The sequence below is a fragment of the Salvia hispanica genome, chromosome 4 (genome assembly GCF_029641045.1).
Source record: "Salvia hispanica isolate PSC_SH4W2 chromosome 4, Shi_PSC_v1, whole genome shotgun sequence".
In the NCBI taxonomy this organism is placed as follows: Eukaryota; Viridiplantae; Streptophyta; class Magnoliopsida; order Lamiales; family Lamiaceae; genus Salvia; species Salvia hispanica.
In genome coordinates, this window is record NC_142695.1 from 6512341 (window position 1) to 6527559 (window position 15219).

At 37.1% G+C, this 15219-nt stretch overlaps 2 protein-coding genes across 6 annotated transcripts; both read left to right on the top strand.

The window, feature by feature from the left end:
• The first annotated feature begins 1537 nt into the window (after positions 1-1537).
• Positions 1538-5179, top strand: LOC125194442 (uncharacterized). Of its 5 annotated transcripts, none has more exons than XM_048092659.2 (4): positions 1542-1836; positions 2169-2212; positions 3423-4451; positions 4574-5179. In XM_048092659.2, exons 3-4 carry the CDS (start codon positions 3933-3935, stop codon positions 4784-4786), a joined length of 732 nt encoding a protein of 243 aa, XP_047948616.1. In that variant the 5' UTR covers positions 1542-1836; positions 2169-2212; positions 3423-3932; the 3' UTR covers positions 4787-5179. The 5 variants fall into 5 exon arrangements, 3 of the variants coding, with proteins under 3 accessions (XP_088913743.1, XP_047948616.1, XP_047948614.1); XM_048092657.2 differs by having other exon boundaries at positions 1545-1836; positions 3412-4451; XR_007171757.2 differs by having other exon boundaries at positions 1553-1836; positions 3412-4260.
• A 3285-nt stretch (positions 5180-8464) lies between these two features.
• Positions 8465-10760, top strand: LOC125194440 (uncharacterized). The gene is made up of 5 exons (XM_048092655.2): positions 8465-8867; positions 8936-8973; positions 9297-9558; positions 9950-10125; positions 10193-10760. The coding sequence occupies exons 1-5, from the start codon at positions 8547-8549 to the stop codon at positions 10539-10541; spliced, it is 1146 nt and encodes a 381-aa protein (XP_047948612.1). The 5' UTR covers positions 8465-8546; the 3' UTR covers positions 10542-10760.
• Positions 10761-15219: the final 4459 nt, after the last annotated feature.

The following is a 15219-nucleotide window of genomic DNA, read 5'->3' on the forward strand; positions in this document are numbered from 1 at the left end:
ACGTTTTCTAAAATCTTATGGCCTTAAATTAGTTGTAGTTAGCAATTAAGTGATGAGTTAGCAACTGATCACTCCCCTCATTCATAAATACTCATAAATTACTTTAAATCTTGCCATAACCTGAAAGAAAAGCAGGTTCTAATAATTAAACAAACTATACGATGTGACAAATGTAACAATTTGAACCAAACATCAAACACAATTCCAAGAATCAAAGAAAAATCCACCACTAAATACAAATTCACCACACACTGCACACTTCTTCGTGGAAAATTTTGAATAAATGAAAAGCATGAAATTCCATATTTAATTTCAACGACCTGATACTTGTGGCATGTGATGTGTGACGTACGCCGTGGGACGTTGAATGTGTGCGTGTGGATATGCATTATGGACTTAAATTTTGACAATTGGTCTTTGGATATTCATTTGGCTTTATTTGTATCCAACTTAATCTTTTGGACCACAATAATTGATCAATTAAAAATGACGCAATTTATGCATTGAGGCCATACATGCACGAATGGTTGTCTTGGTGCATCTTTCCGGAACGACCAACAACGTCACCATCAGTCCATGTATGTCACCCCAAAGTATGTTACATTAGTTACGAAGAGGGGACATTATTTATACTGGTAACTCCTACATTTTTTAAATCTGCATCACTACACACTATTTTCGGCATGCTCTTCCTATAATGAACTACACCTATAAATATTGTAGTCATTTCATGCATTCATCACAACAGATATTGCATAACATACGAAAACTCGACATCCATTTCATAATCAAAGGCGTGATTCTGGTTCATCCAAATAGCCAGAGCTCGTTTGGTCAGCGATGTTGCTGCAAATGAAATGAAAGTTATTTCATCTCTGGAGATGACACACCTGAGCCGAGAGCACTACATAGGCGTATCTCATCTTGTAGAAAGATAACTCCTTGTCTCAGCTAATTTTACAATTATTTATTTTTACTTTGTTTATAGTAATTTTTAATATAGTAGCTGTTTAATTTTACCTTTGTTGTCTTCTAATTTCTTTCGAGGTTGTAGTGCGCTCAATAGTTTTTATTTCTATATTGAGTTTTTCAACCATCTTCATTAATCGAGTTTACATTATGTGAATATGCTCTGAGATTGATTTAGTATGCAATGCAGGATGGGGTAAGATTAAGACTAATTAATATTGAATTTTATGTTTTTATTTGGTTTATAAGGTTATGTCCGAGATAATTTTAGTTGTTTTTTTTACTCCAATATAAGAGGTTGGATTGATAAGATTAATTATATTTATTTTGCAAAAATTAAAAAATAATTAAAATTGATTAATTTTAATTATGTACGTGTGACCAAAATATTACACTACTCTATCAATCAATTGGATAGCATAACTATTATACTATATTGCTTGGTTAACATGTATCGATAACCATTAGACTTTTTTAAAGAGTTTATCTTCATTTTTTTAATATTGAAAATTGAATAAAAACAGAAAGTTTTTAGGCAAATTGAAATTACGCTCTTCAATTAACAAAAACAACTCGTCGCAGATGCAAAAACCAAAATTTCACTCCATAAATTCCCCAGATTCCACACCCCAAAAATTCCCCAACCCCAAATGCAAACACCAAAATTTCCCAACCCCAAGAACAAAATGTCGACATCATCCACATCCACAACGGCAGTTAGCAAAGGTAGGAGAAGCCAGACAAGTTTAGTCGCAGGCACCGCTTCTTCTCTGCTTCTTCAGATAGATTCTTCAGAGAGAGAGAGAAGAAACTGACAGCTCAGAAAAGAATGCGTTTGATCCACCACTTTGCAATTCACACCATTTTGTGCGTGGCCGTTTCAACTTATTAGCATTTCAATTTGATGTTCATTGCACCGACTTTATTAATTATCGTATTCGTAAATTCTTGAAAAATAGTCAGATTCCTAAACCCTAATTATTGTCTTCATTCATGTTGTTCTTGTTGTTGTTCATGCGGGTTTTCGAGCTTTCACATTTTTTCCCTTCTGTGTGTTCTTGTTTTGAGTTGGTTTTGGTATGCTTTGTTGATGATTTTGCTTAATTAAGTGAGCTTCTGTTTGATTAAGAATCATTTTATTTTTTGTCTCTTGTTTAATTTCAGCGTGTTTCTGACTTTGGTTTGTTCGACTATTTCAGTGAAGGGAGTTTATGAAAAGGTTCAGTTCGTCGAAGCTTTGCAGGTAGCTTCATTCTTGATGGTCATTAAAGATTTTATTTGGTAATTTATGTGTGGAAAAATTATGAATATTTGTTGTTGCTGTTGGTTCTATTAAAAAGTTATGTCATATCTTGTTTCAACTTTGACCTGGATGATGAAGTCATCATGGTTTTTTGAATTAAGTAGAGAACAATTTTCATTTACACATTCCTCTTATGTTTGATTTTCCTTTTTTAAAACTTATTTGGATGTCGTACAACCGTTACATAGATACACATTTGCCGTGTTGCGTGGATACAAATTAGTCAGTTTTTGGCAGGGTTTCATAGATATACATTTGTCATGCTGCTTGGTTACAAGTTAGTCGGGTTTTGGGGTTGAATAGATATACATTTGTCATGTTCTGGTGGTACAAATTAGTCAGTTATTTGGTGGGCTTACATAGATATGCATTTGTCGTGTTGCCTGGATACAAATTAGTTGGTTTTTTTGGTGTGGTAACATAGATACACATTTGATCCTTACTTCCGTAGCGTGGATAAAAGTTAGTTGTGATTTTTGGTGGGGTTTTATAGTTACACATTTGGCATGATGCATTAACACATTTGTTTCTTTTGGACGTGGACATACATCGGTCGTGTTGCAGAGATACAACTGATTTGTTCTTTTGTTTTTGGCTAGGGGAAGGAGTGCATAAATGCACATTTGAGTTGTTGTGCAGATATAGATAGATGTTCTTTTTTTTTTTTGAACGACTTATTTAATCCAGGGAATATGACAAATGGTGCCTCCAAACAAAAGAAGGAATGACTAATCTCTATCTTTGCAACACGACAAATGTGTATTGAAGTCATGGTTGTATTGTATTCAAGAATTTGTTTGACACGCTGTTCATCTTCTTTTAATCTTGCTAACTAAGCGACACGTCTATTAGTTTTGTCCCAGCATCAATTTGTGAAATCTAATTCGATCTAACCCCAGTTACTGTAATTCAGAATAAATTTGAATAGGTTCAGTTTACTGGCATGTTCAATTCATCATTTATTGCTAAATCTAACCTGGATTTAATGATGGTTTTGCCATAATATTTTCTATATTGATCAAGATAGATAGGAATTTGCTTCCTAGATTAAATAGAATACCTTGTTTTTATAATAAACTTTCTTATAAGTATTTTTCATATGCCCCTATTACTGTTATTACATTGACCATTCACATCAGGAAACTTTAAGGTGTTGGACCTGACGGATGTTGTCGTGCGAGTAAGCCTCACGAGTCAAAATTGAAGTGGTAGTAACAGCAGTGGTGTCTGTGCAATGGCAGAGTCTCAGCTCTTTTGGTTAAAGAGAAGGGTAGAAATAGAAGGAATTTTGTATCCGATGTCACAAATTAATTGGGTTCAATAATGGAGTGGTCTGAAGACACTATGAAGGATCAGGACAAAGAAGAACTACAAGGGTCCGATTGGGATAATCTTGTGGCCTGTCATATTGAAGAACTATTGACAAAAAATTTAAGTGCAACATTGTGCAGTGCAGTGAAGAAGATTGTTGAAAGTGGGTACACTAAAGAAGTTGCAGAGAGGGCCATTTTATATAGCAGCCTGTTCAATGGTAGTAAAGACACTGTATTCAATGTTGCCGACAGTGCTTTGACTATACTAAGGAGGGAAAAGGAGATGAGGATTGCAATGAAGTTTCCTGTATTTGAGAGGTTGCAGAGCCTAGTATACACTACTGAAGATGATTTGTGTGCTTCGAGAGGTTAGGCCTTCCTTGAGTGTAAAAGAAGCGATGTGGCGCCTATTAATAAGTGATTTGAACCTCGTGAATGCATGTGTAGCTTCCAATGGGAATACCATGGATGAGAAAGCAGTGGGTAATAGGAAAGGCTTATCAGTTACTTCCAAGAAAGATATGCTTCGACTGAAGCCGTTTCCAAGTGAGAAGAATTATGTATGTCATATGTCAAAGGCAGATTTTATGGCCAAATTTACTAACATTGCGATGAAGGGAGTAGTTCATTCCAAATCACCGACTCGTGCTGGAACTAGTACCTCTGCTTCAGAAGGTATACAACATTCTTCTTGCAATTCGCCTTACCCTTTACCTCCCGATGGTGGTTTGAAGGGCGGAGCCGATGTTTCTGATGCTCCTGATGCTAACGATTATTACTCTCCAATCCGGTTCGACGAAACTGTTTTTTTTTCTGTATCAATTAGTTTAGCAGTGTATAAACATCTTGCCCCTAATGGAATTAAAGTAAGTTCAGTTTCCAAACTACGCACACACACGCACATTCTTATGTCTGTGTTTGTGTTTACATTAATAAAATCATAATCCGGGATTGATGTACACAAGTTTTTACTTTTTTACCATTTCAGGCTTTGTGGAAGCAGGAGGAGAAGGAGAAAACAAAAGCTCAAAATAAAATTGATTCCTTGAGGAGGAAGCTAGAGGAAGAAGAGGCTGCGATGAAAATAGAAGCAGAAAACATAAAGCAAGCAGCTGAAAAGGAGATGCAGAAATGCGCAGAAGACGTTAAGAGGCTTCAGGAAATGGTCATGGAGCTGTGGAGTCTGAAAATTCGAAGATAGCAGCTTTCAACATGGGCTTCCCGGAATCACAGCTTCCTAATGCGACGAAAAGGTTGGCCGTCTTTCACGACAACTTCAGTGAGGCTCCAGATGTGAAACCAGAGAGGGAGTGTGTCATGTGCTTGTCAAACGAGATCGTTGTGGTTTTCATCCCATGTGCACATCAGGTTCTTTGCGCTCAGTGCAACATGATCCATGAGAAGCAAGGGATGGCAGACTGCTCTTCTTGCAGGACGGCCATCAAAAAGCGTGTCTCTGTTAGTTATCGGCCTGATTAGCACCTCAATTGGTTGCAGTTGATGCCCATTTTTTGCGTTTAATACAAACTACAGTTTGAAAGAGTTTAACTCAGAAAAAGGTTTAGAATTCATGGATCAGAGAAAGGTTTACCAAGTAATTTGCACACAGGGGCACTAAAATGCGCATCCAGGCACTAAAACGCACACCAGCACTTATTCTTCTTCTTCTTCTTTTTTTATTTTTTTTTTATTTTTTAATTTGTGTCTCAAATCTGTATGAAAATCACACCTTAAAAGAATTAATACTAAAATGGGATAAGAGGTGTTTCAACTTTTAAAGTTTGTTCATTTTCATATATTTATAAATAACAAACTGCACAATATTTTCATTTATTGCCTTCAATTATATTTATGCTTAAAAAACTCCCAGATAAAATTTCAAAATAGATTCTACTAAAACACAAAACGACGTCGTGGCACAACAGCTCCCACTCCCTTTAAATAGTAGCCACCCTTCTTCTCTTTCTTCAGAGAGACTGGGTCGTGGCACAACAACTCCCACTCCCTTTAAATAGGACCCACCCTTCTTCTCTTCTTCAAAGAAATTCTTTAGAGAGACTGACAGCTTAGAAATCTCAAAAGGGGTCCGTTTGATCCATTACTTTGCAATTCACACCATTTTGTGAGTGCAATTTTTAGATTATTAGCATTTCAATTTTAATGTTCATTGCACCAACTTTATTAATTAGCACCTCAATTGGTTGCAGCGTTTAATACAAACCGCAGTTTAGAATTCAAGAATAAAAAAAAGGTTCAGAATTCATGAATGAAATTAGGGGAGATGATTTAACAAGTATTATGCACACGCAAGCACTAATACGCACACACAAGCATTGCACATGCAAGCACGTGCACACGCAGGCACAAATACGCATACACAGGTTGAAAGGGTTTTAGAATTCATGAATCAGAGAAAGGTTTAGGATTCTGGTATGTGAAAAGTTTTAGAATTCATGAATCATTGAAAGGTTTACCAAGTAATTTGCACATAGGGGCACTAAAAACGCACACGCTGGCACTTTTTTTTTTTTTTTTTTTATTGTCTCAAATCTGTATGAAAATCGCACCTTTAAAAGAATTATACTGAAATGGGATAAGAGGTTTTTCAACTTTTAAAGTTTGTTCATTTTCATATATTTATAAATAACAAACTGCACAATAATTTCATTTATTGCCTTCAGTTAAATTTATGCGTAAAAAACTCCCAAATAAAATTTCAAAATAGATTCTATAATATAATAAAAAGCAGAACGACGTCGTGTATTGACACAGCTCCAATCCCACTTAAATAGCAGACATCGTTGCTTCTCTTCTTCTTCTTCTTCTTCTTCAGAGAGAGAGTGAGAAGGTACTGAAAGCTCAGAAAATAGGGTGCGTTCGATCCATCACTTGGCAATTCACACCATTTTGTGAGTTCCCGTTTCAACTCATTAGCATTTTAATTTTGATGTTCATTGCACCAACTTTATTAATTAGCACTTCAATTGGTTGCAGTTAATGCCCCTTCTTTAGTATAAACTGCAATTTAGAATTTATGAATAAAAAAAGGTCCAGAATTCTTGAATGAAATTAGGGGAGATGGTTTACCAATTACCAAGTAATATGCACACGCAAGCACTAATACGCGCACACAAGCACTAATATGCTCACGTAGGCACAAATACGCACACACAAGCACTAATATGCACACGCAGGCACAAATACGCATACACAAGCACATGCACACACAGACACAAATACGCAGACGCTGGCACTTCTTGATTTTTTGTATGTCAAAGCAGTATAAAAATCTCTCCTTTAAAACTTATTGTCTTTAGTACAAACTGCAGTTTAGAATTTATGAATAAAAAAAGGTTCAGAATTCATGAATGAAATTAGGGGAGATGGTTTATAATATCATGTGATAAACTGAAAAAACATTAATTTTTAATAAAGAAAATACCCCCTCTGCCCCATAAAAGATGTCACACTTTACTTTTTAGTTTGTCCCACTAAAAATGTCATATTTCCATTTTTAAAAAAAGTTCTCACATTAATATAAATATTAAACTTTCTCTCTCCACTTAACTTACAAAACAAAACCTTCTAAAATTTTGAAGGCGTTAATGGTAGCCTAGTTCTTGCTTTTTATCTTCATTTTTCATTTACCATGTCAGTATTTTATCGTCTAGCCTATACACCTGTAATAGTCTGGACTATAGCTCAGACTATACACCCGCCCTATCCCCAATTTTCCACTACACTATTTTTATCTTTTAAAAATATTAATGTTGTTAAATAAAATAAAATATCAAAATAACACAAATTAAGAATGATATGTATAATGACTTTTAGAGACAAATTGAGTTATACGGTAAAAGTGAAAATGAGTTAGTGGAATAGTGAGGTCTCATTATCAAAAATAGTAAAAGTGCAAGGTAACAAATTTTTAGAGACAAACAAAAATAGAAATAACTGACAAATTTTCAGGGATAGTAATAATTAGACCTATAAACCTTCTCGTGGCGCAAATCCTGGTTGAATTATATAGTACTCCTAATTTTAGATAGAATGAACTACAAAAATGGACCTTGGACTATGGGTTTATCTCGCCCAAGTCCTTGGACTTTAAAAATATTATCAGATATCCCTGTGCTAATGGTTTATTTCGCAATTGGTCCTTTTAGCTATTTTTCATCCGAAAATGCCATTTTGAGCATTTAGACAATTTCGTCTTTTCACATTTTAACTGTTTCAATATGATATTATTTCAATGATATACTAAATCTGATATTATTTCAAAATGATGATCTTCTTCTCTTTGCCATTCTTCACTTTTTTTATTTATTTTAATATTAGATTTAATTTTATAAAATTAAATTATAATAAAATTATTTTTAATTTAAATTATTAATTTATGTCTTATCTATTTACAACCCCCGAAATCTATGATATTGTCATTTTGAATCTATTTTCTATATTTCATACCTCAAATTAAAGCTTTTGTTGGGATATTTAAAACAAGATGTATAACGAAGACAAGAAAATAAAATAGAAAGATAAAAACGAGATGAGAGAGAAGTGACAGATAAAACGGTTTGCCACAACATCATTCCGATCCGCTTGGCTCTCCCAATTCAACCACATTTTTCTCCTATTTCCAATTCATTTCCACAACATCATTAATTTTGCTTTAAATTTGTAGCACTTTTATATTTAATATATTATTAATTTAATTAAATTAAATCTAAAAAAATTATAATACATGAAATAAATTTTAATTTCTCTCAATATATGACAACTTATCAATTAATTAACTAAATAAAAACCTAAATTAGCCCATCTCAAATATATTGGCCCATAAATTTATAGTCCTTCTATTTAATAGGGTTAAGCTTCCTCACGACATTCTTCTTCTACATCCACCTATCTTCGTCACTCTCAATCTGTTTAAGCAAAAAGGAAAAAAAAGAAAAAAAAAAATGAAGAACATACCACAATGGAGGGCCGATCGACGCCCCATTTGGACGTCCCGTTTCCTGCTATGGTGGGGCGATGGAGGCCGATGGGGAAGGTCCTCCCATCGGCCCTCCGTTGCTAATGCTCTCATTTCTTCCCGACCGAGAGAGATGCTCCATAGCTCTGTGGCGATTACATTCCCAAAATTAACACGTTCTTTCCAATCTACTTCCACTTTCGATTTCAATAGGTTGAAGATGGATGATAACCACGCCCAATTGCAAACCGCTCTTCTCACCTACCACAAGAAGTTCCCCTTCTCCATTTTTCAACCCTTTCTCCGAGTATAATTTTTTTTTTTCACCCCCAATCAATCGCGCCTTTTATTCATAGCTGTTTTTTTGCTCTGTAGGTTGATCTGGTCTCCACGTTTCATATTGCTGATAAGGAGTAAGTTTTTTTGAATTTCAATTAAATTTTCAGTGCACAGTTGTTCAAATTTCAAGCCTGCCTTTTAACTCAATTGTCAAATATGAGCATGAGGCTTCACCATTTTCTTCCACTTTATTGAACTATTCTACATTGTTTTGTGTTTGCAGTTTAATTTTATTAGTACCTAAATGTAAACCCATTTCTGGAGATAAATTTTGGGCGTGTTTATGTAATCATTGAATCTAATTCTGAAATTGGGGATTTAAATATGATGTATGAAAGGGATGAATGAGTAAAATCAGATATGCACATAAGAAACTCTAGACTAAATGTTTTTGTAGGTACTTTGCAACCCTACAGAAAGAACTCGAGGGATATGATTGTGTTCTTTATGAGATGGTTGCTAGCAGAAGTTGTCTAAAAAACAGCCCTGGACCTGGGAAGCAACTTAGGAGCTCGAAACCGGGATTTTGCATTACTGGATTCATTCAACGCCTAATAGCAAAGTTGCTTAGGCTTCACTGTCAATTTGATTGTCTTGACTACCAGGCAGATAATTGGTATCATGCTGATCTTGACAATGAAACTTTTGAATTGCTTCAGGTATAATTCTATCCTAATATCATCCTCAAGTAAATTGTATTGCTCGCAACCTTCATCATTCAATACAATAATAGCAATAGCTACTTGTTGCCAATAATTTTTCGAGTAAATTATTACTGCCGGAGTGTGGAAGTAGGTTTCGTTGTACGCTGAAAGAGTTTAGTAAATTGTATTGCTTTTGCTATGCATTTTTTCGTTTGGCTTTTCTGACGAGAACAGAATGATAACCCTTTGTTCTTCTACAATAAGATCAGATTTTGCAAGACATTGTTTCAGCACTTGGGAAAATACTTCCTTAAAACACTTAAATAGACATTTTCTTTGTTGTCTTTCCTATTTATCATAAAAGTATTCATGTAGTGATTTGTAGTCTTTTACCTGACTGAATCAGCTTGAAAAAGGTGAAACCTTGTTCACAGTGGCCAGAGATGAGTACAAAAAAGCTAAGGTGCAGCCTGTTTGTGCAGATATCAGAAACCAATCAGAATATCCAGAATCAGAAGGCTTGTCCAGGCTCGATTTCTGTGCAGCAATGAAATTATACATAGCAAAGATGCAGACATCTGAGTAATCCTAATTGAACACTAATCATAATTAATATACAAGTTTTTGCATCTAAGTCTTCTGTTTATAGGTTTGCACAGGTAACAACTGATGTGAAAGACACATCTGTGCTCGTCGGCGAGAGGAACAGAGCTGCAACAGAGGCGCTACGGAGAGCCATTGATGGAGGCAACAAGAAGATTGCGATCCTGTACGGTGTAGGGCACATGCCGGACTTGGGACGAAGGCTGCGGGAGGAGTTCGATCTCGTCCCTTCACAGTTGCAGTGGATAACGGCGTGGTCCATAAAGAATAGGAATCTCACAAGCAGCTCCTTTCAGTGGCCCTTAAATAGATACTCCCTCCGTTTTTTTATAGTTGAGGCAAAACTTTTCGGCGCTGAGTTTAAGAAAATGATGTTGAGTGTGTTAAATAAATAGATAAAAAAAAAAATAAGAGAGAGAATAAAGTAAGAGAGAGTAACGTAGAAAGTGGGTAAAGTAGAGAGAATAAAGGAAGAGAGAGTAAAGTAAGAAAGAGAAAAAAGTTACTTAATATGTCCAACTACCCACTAACACTACGGTAACTACTATTTTAATCTTTTCTTACTGTACCATATCATTCTTCTCATTTATCCTACTTTACTAATTTTGTCTTAATTCACGTGTTATACCCATTGTCCATATTTTATTGGGACAGGGGGAGTATTAGTTACTATCTTGGTATAGTTTTGTTTTCTCATTTGATCCGTCTATTAAAATTAGACTTTATTAATTCATGGGAAATAAATCGTTCTAATGAGGTGAATTTTGTTTTCATTATATATATTTCAATCACATGATGCATAATATGGTCATAAATGACATAAACAACCCTTATTCAAAAAGCAGCTACACGTGTATCTCTCCTACCATCGTGTATACCCTTCCTCTCTATGGCGGTTGACTCATCTGGCTAATCAAGGTTGTCTTCTCATTTAATTGTATGCGTGTGTTTGATTATCCAAAAAATCCTTTGCTATTAACAAGTATGTATGTGTCTAATTTTCAGACCTCTTTATATAGACCTCGTTGATTTTCTAATAATTTTCCTATCTAGGCATTTGTGTACTTGATTTTCAGTTATCTTTGTATAGAAGTTGTTGTTGGTTTTCTAATAATGCTCCCATCTAGGCAATTTTTTTACGCTAAATTGGTTATGTTTGTGTGTAATTTTGACCGCGTGAGATTGAATTAAATTGTTTGTCTAACAGGCAGTATATTGTAATATTTTCACACTGATGTTTTTAATGATGTTTTTAATGTATTTGTATTATTCTAAGTTGTGTAATTTTATATTTACTATATAGTATAAATGTTATATATAATTATATTAATTAATAAATCTTACTTATTATATTATTTATTTTAATTTAAGCTATTGGCAAAGTGTTGTGAGGTTATTGTGTAATTTAAAATAAATATATAGGAATCATAAAAAAATATAAAACGTAAGTGAGTGGAGAGTAAGAGCATCCGCAATGGTCGGCTAGCGACCGGCTAGCCGATTCGTAGCGCTAGCCGATTCGTAGCGCTAGCCGATCGGCTAGCCGAACCATTGCAATCGGCGAGCGGATCGGCGTGGGCTGGCCGATCGCTCGTCGCTGGCCGAAGCGCTAGCCGATCGGCTAGCCGCCATTGTGGAGGCCCGATCGGCCAGCGCCGATTTTCGATTTTTTTTTATTTTAAAAAATCATATATAAACGCGATTTTCGTTTCATTTTCATTTGCACCACTTGTTTTAACGAGTTTTCTCTCTCTCTAACTTTCTGTACAAGAGCATCATCGAGCGATGGATCACAACAACGAGTCCAGTCCGGTGGGATCTGGACAGGGGGCAGATGGGCACGGGGTTTAACATCCCTTGGAATCAGATGATGGGGATGATGGCTGGTGCGCCGGGGGGGGGGCGATGGGGGGGAACCAGGGGGGTATGCCGGGGGTATGCCGTGGGGGATGCCGGGCGGCGGGCAGTCAGCGCCCGGGTGGGGGGGTATGCCCCAGATGCAGCAGCAGATGATGGGGATGATGTGGCAGGGGGGGATGCCGCACGGTATGCATCCCGGGATGCCGGGGGGGGGGGGGGGGGGTGCAGGGGTCACCGGGAGGGGACGCGGTATATCGGCCCTCGCTTGATTTTTTGACGGCTTCGTCTCACACGTCGACCCCGGTGGAGACGCAATTCTCTGGCGATGACCTTCTGTCATTGCATGATATGGGGATCGATCTCGGGGACGATGATACTCCCGTTCCAGCAACGCCGGCCGCGCCGAAGAAGAAGACGAGGGGAAAGGGGAAGGGCAAGGCGGTCGGCGAGTCATCGCAGCCCGCTGCCACTGGCCGAAGGAAGTGGACGGAGGATGAGTAAACCGGGGTGGCCAAGGGGTGGTTGGAGGTGTGCGACGATCCGCTGGTTGCGAACAACCAGCGGGTCGTCAACATGTGGGCGAAGATCAGAGCTGCCTATAAGGGGCACTGCCCGCACGGGAAGGACTTCAGCAACGAGGAGGTCCGGAAGGGGTGGGAGCGCACCAGGGCCGTGGTGGGCCGTTTTGCGAATTTGTACGCCAACGCCCTCCGTCAGCTCAGAAGTGGGCAGACTGAGGACGACGCCCGGAGGATAGCCGCGAGTCAGTTCCCCTTGGAGGGGAAGTATAAGGAGTTCACCTTCTGGGAGTGCTTCTTGTTGTTGAAGGACTCCGAGAAGTTCCGGGCGGGGTGCGACGCTGGGTGGCCGAAAAAGCAGCGACTGAACTATAGCGGCGACTACAGCGGCAGCAGCGGCGGATCCCACGACCTCCCCCCGGATGCTGAGGAGTTTCCATCCCCTCCTTCATTTACTGGTCGCCCCCGCCCGGTTGGACAGAAGCGGGCTGCGAGGGGCGGATCCCCCCTATCGCCCCGTGAGGTCCAGTCCTCCGCCCTCCCAGCCGCCCCACTCGAGTACACTCTCCATTCGCGTAACCAAACGCGGGCTCAGATGCTACAGGTCTTCCGAGAGTGGAAGAACGCCACTGACCCCACGGAGAAGAGGTTTCTTCACGAGATGCTCGAGAGCATGCGTGCTGATTTAGAGATCGCGAGGTCACGGCTGGGGGGTTCCGACGTGGGCTCAGATACCACGGGTGGCGACAGCGGCGGCGGCGGCGACGACGAGGACGACGGCGACGGCGATGAGGAGTAGAGAGTGGCGGGGCTCGTGTGTTGAAGCCCTTTTTTTTAAAAAAAAAATCATGTACTTTTTTTAAAAAATCTTTGTACTTTTTTTTAATAGAATGGATTATTTTTCCCGTATATGTGTCGTAAATTTAATTCTGTATTTTAATCGTAATTTTAATTCCGTAAATGTAGTATATTTTGAATTATTTTTATTGCGGCTGGCCTATGGCTGGCCTAAATCTGATGTGGCAGGTGGTTTTTTTAGTGTTGCTGACGTGGCATGGGAGAGAATGGTTGGCCTATGGCTGGCCTAAGCACCATTGCGGATGCTCTAATGTTACTCTTTCGTGTGCCATTTACGTCCACATGAGTTTGAAGTATTATAAATACATGGAGCGAAATCATTTTTTGATATGACATTTACACCAAGTGGATTATGATTAGGCCTGCTTATTCGGCCGGTTCCGGTTCTAACCGGACCGGTTGACCGGTTAACCGGTTTTAAATTTTCATAAATTCAAGAATCGAAACCGGAACCGGAACCGATCGGTTCCGGTTTGGAACCGGCCGGTTAAGAACCGGTCGATTCCGGTTCTGAACCGGAACCGATGTGTAATTTTAATCCGAATTTATTTATAATTTTAAATAGTTCAATACTAAAAAAATAATAATCCAACATCTAGAATTATAACAAATAATACCTAAAAATTAAAATAAATACACAAAATACAAACCAACAATACAATAATATTCATATATGGATAAGAGTGATGCCAAGTGAGGTTGGGTCGAACTAGTTTATGTTAGCAATTTTTTACTAATACAAAAATAGGAGTTCTAAACTTTAGCAATTTTTTTTAAAAAAATGAGTTTTAAAATTGAATTTCATTTTCCCTTTTTTGGCTAAACATAGTATTCATTGGAATTTCCAATACTAATTGATATTGTTGTGACTATTTGGTTTATACCGGAACACTTAATAAATTATTCACAAATATGTTAAAATCGTATGTTAAATGAATTGTTACATAAATTTGTAATAAATATATCATATGAAATGATATTGTATTTGTATAAGTTCTTTTGAAAACTAAAAACAAACTTATGATGTTCTACTCATTGTAGTTAGTTCATAAAAAATGGATTAGGGAAATAATTATAGATTCAAAGTATCACAGATTAAACATTTAAATCTAAAAATCACTCAATGTTTCAAACTATTTTACTTTAATTCAAAATTAATTCAATAAATTAGATTTTTTAGTATATTAAATTATAAAAAAATAAAATTGAATTATAATCCGGTTCCCGGTTAGGAACCGGTCGGTTCCGGTTCCTCAATTAACCGGTCGGTTCCGGTTCCGATTCCAGTTAACCGAGAACCGGAGAACCGTTTAAGCACCCCTAATTATGATTCTATTATGATTCTATAAGTGGTTGGAGATCTCAAAATTTTTGAAAACAAAGTTTCCAACCAAACACCTAATTTTATTTTTTCACTTAATCTAAAATCAAATTTATAAAACAAAAGTACAAGAGCATCCACATTCGTGCTCTTTAGCAATAGCACGGATGTGGGCCCGGACCCACTTTTACTCCCTGCTCTTAGGTAGTACAGCATCTACATCCATGCTCTTCTGCAAGAACAAACTCAAGAGTCCCAACATTCTATTATTCAATTTAAATACTTCAATTACTAAAAACATTTCTACAATATAAAAATATATAAAAATATAATACATAATTAAATCCTAAAAAATAAAAATTACATAATTAAAATCCTAAAAAATAAAAATACATAATTAAAATCCTAGAAAATAAAAAAATACATAATTAAAATCCTACAAATTAAAAATTACATAATTAAAGACTAAAAAATAACCCGGTGGAAGACTAGTCCTTTATCCCCAATGTTCTTCGG

What these genes read in the sequence shown, in the direction of transcription:
- LOC125194440 (XM_048092655.2), top strand. Translation starts at nt 8,547, where the DNA reads ATGAAGAACATACCACAATGGAGGGCCGATCGACGCCCCATTTGGACG. An exon ending in TTTTTCAACCCTTTCTCCGA is followed by an intron (nt 8,868 to 8,935) that starts GTATAATTTTTT and finishes TTTGCTCTGTAG; the next exon opens with GTTGATCTGGTCTCCACGTT. An exon ending in TTTCATATTGCTGATAAGGA is followed by an intron (nt 8,974 to 9,296) that starts GTAAGTTTTTTT and finishes ATGTTTTTGTAG; the next exon opens with GTACTTTGCAACCCTACAGA.
- LOC125194442 (XM_089057617.1), top strand. Translation starts at nt 3,933, where the DNA reads ATGATTTGTGTGCTTCGAGAGGTTAGGCCTTCCTTGAGTGTAAAAGAA. An exon ending in TTGCCCCTAATGGAATTAAA is followed by an intron (nt 4,452 to 4,573) that starts GTAAGTTCAGTT and finishes TTACCATTTCAG; the next exon opens with GCTTTGTGGAAGCAGGAGGA.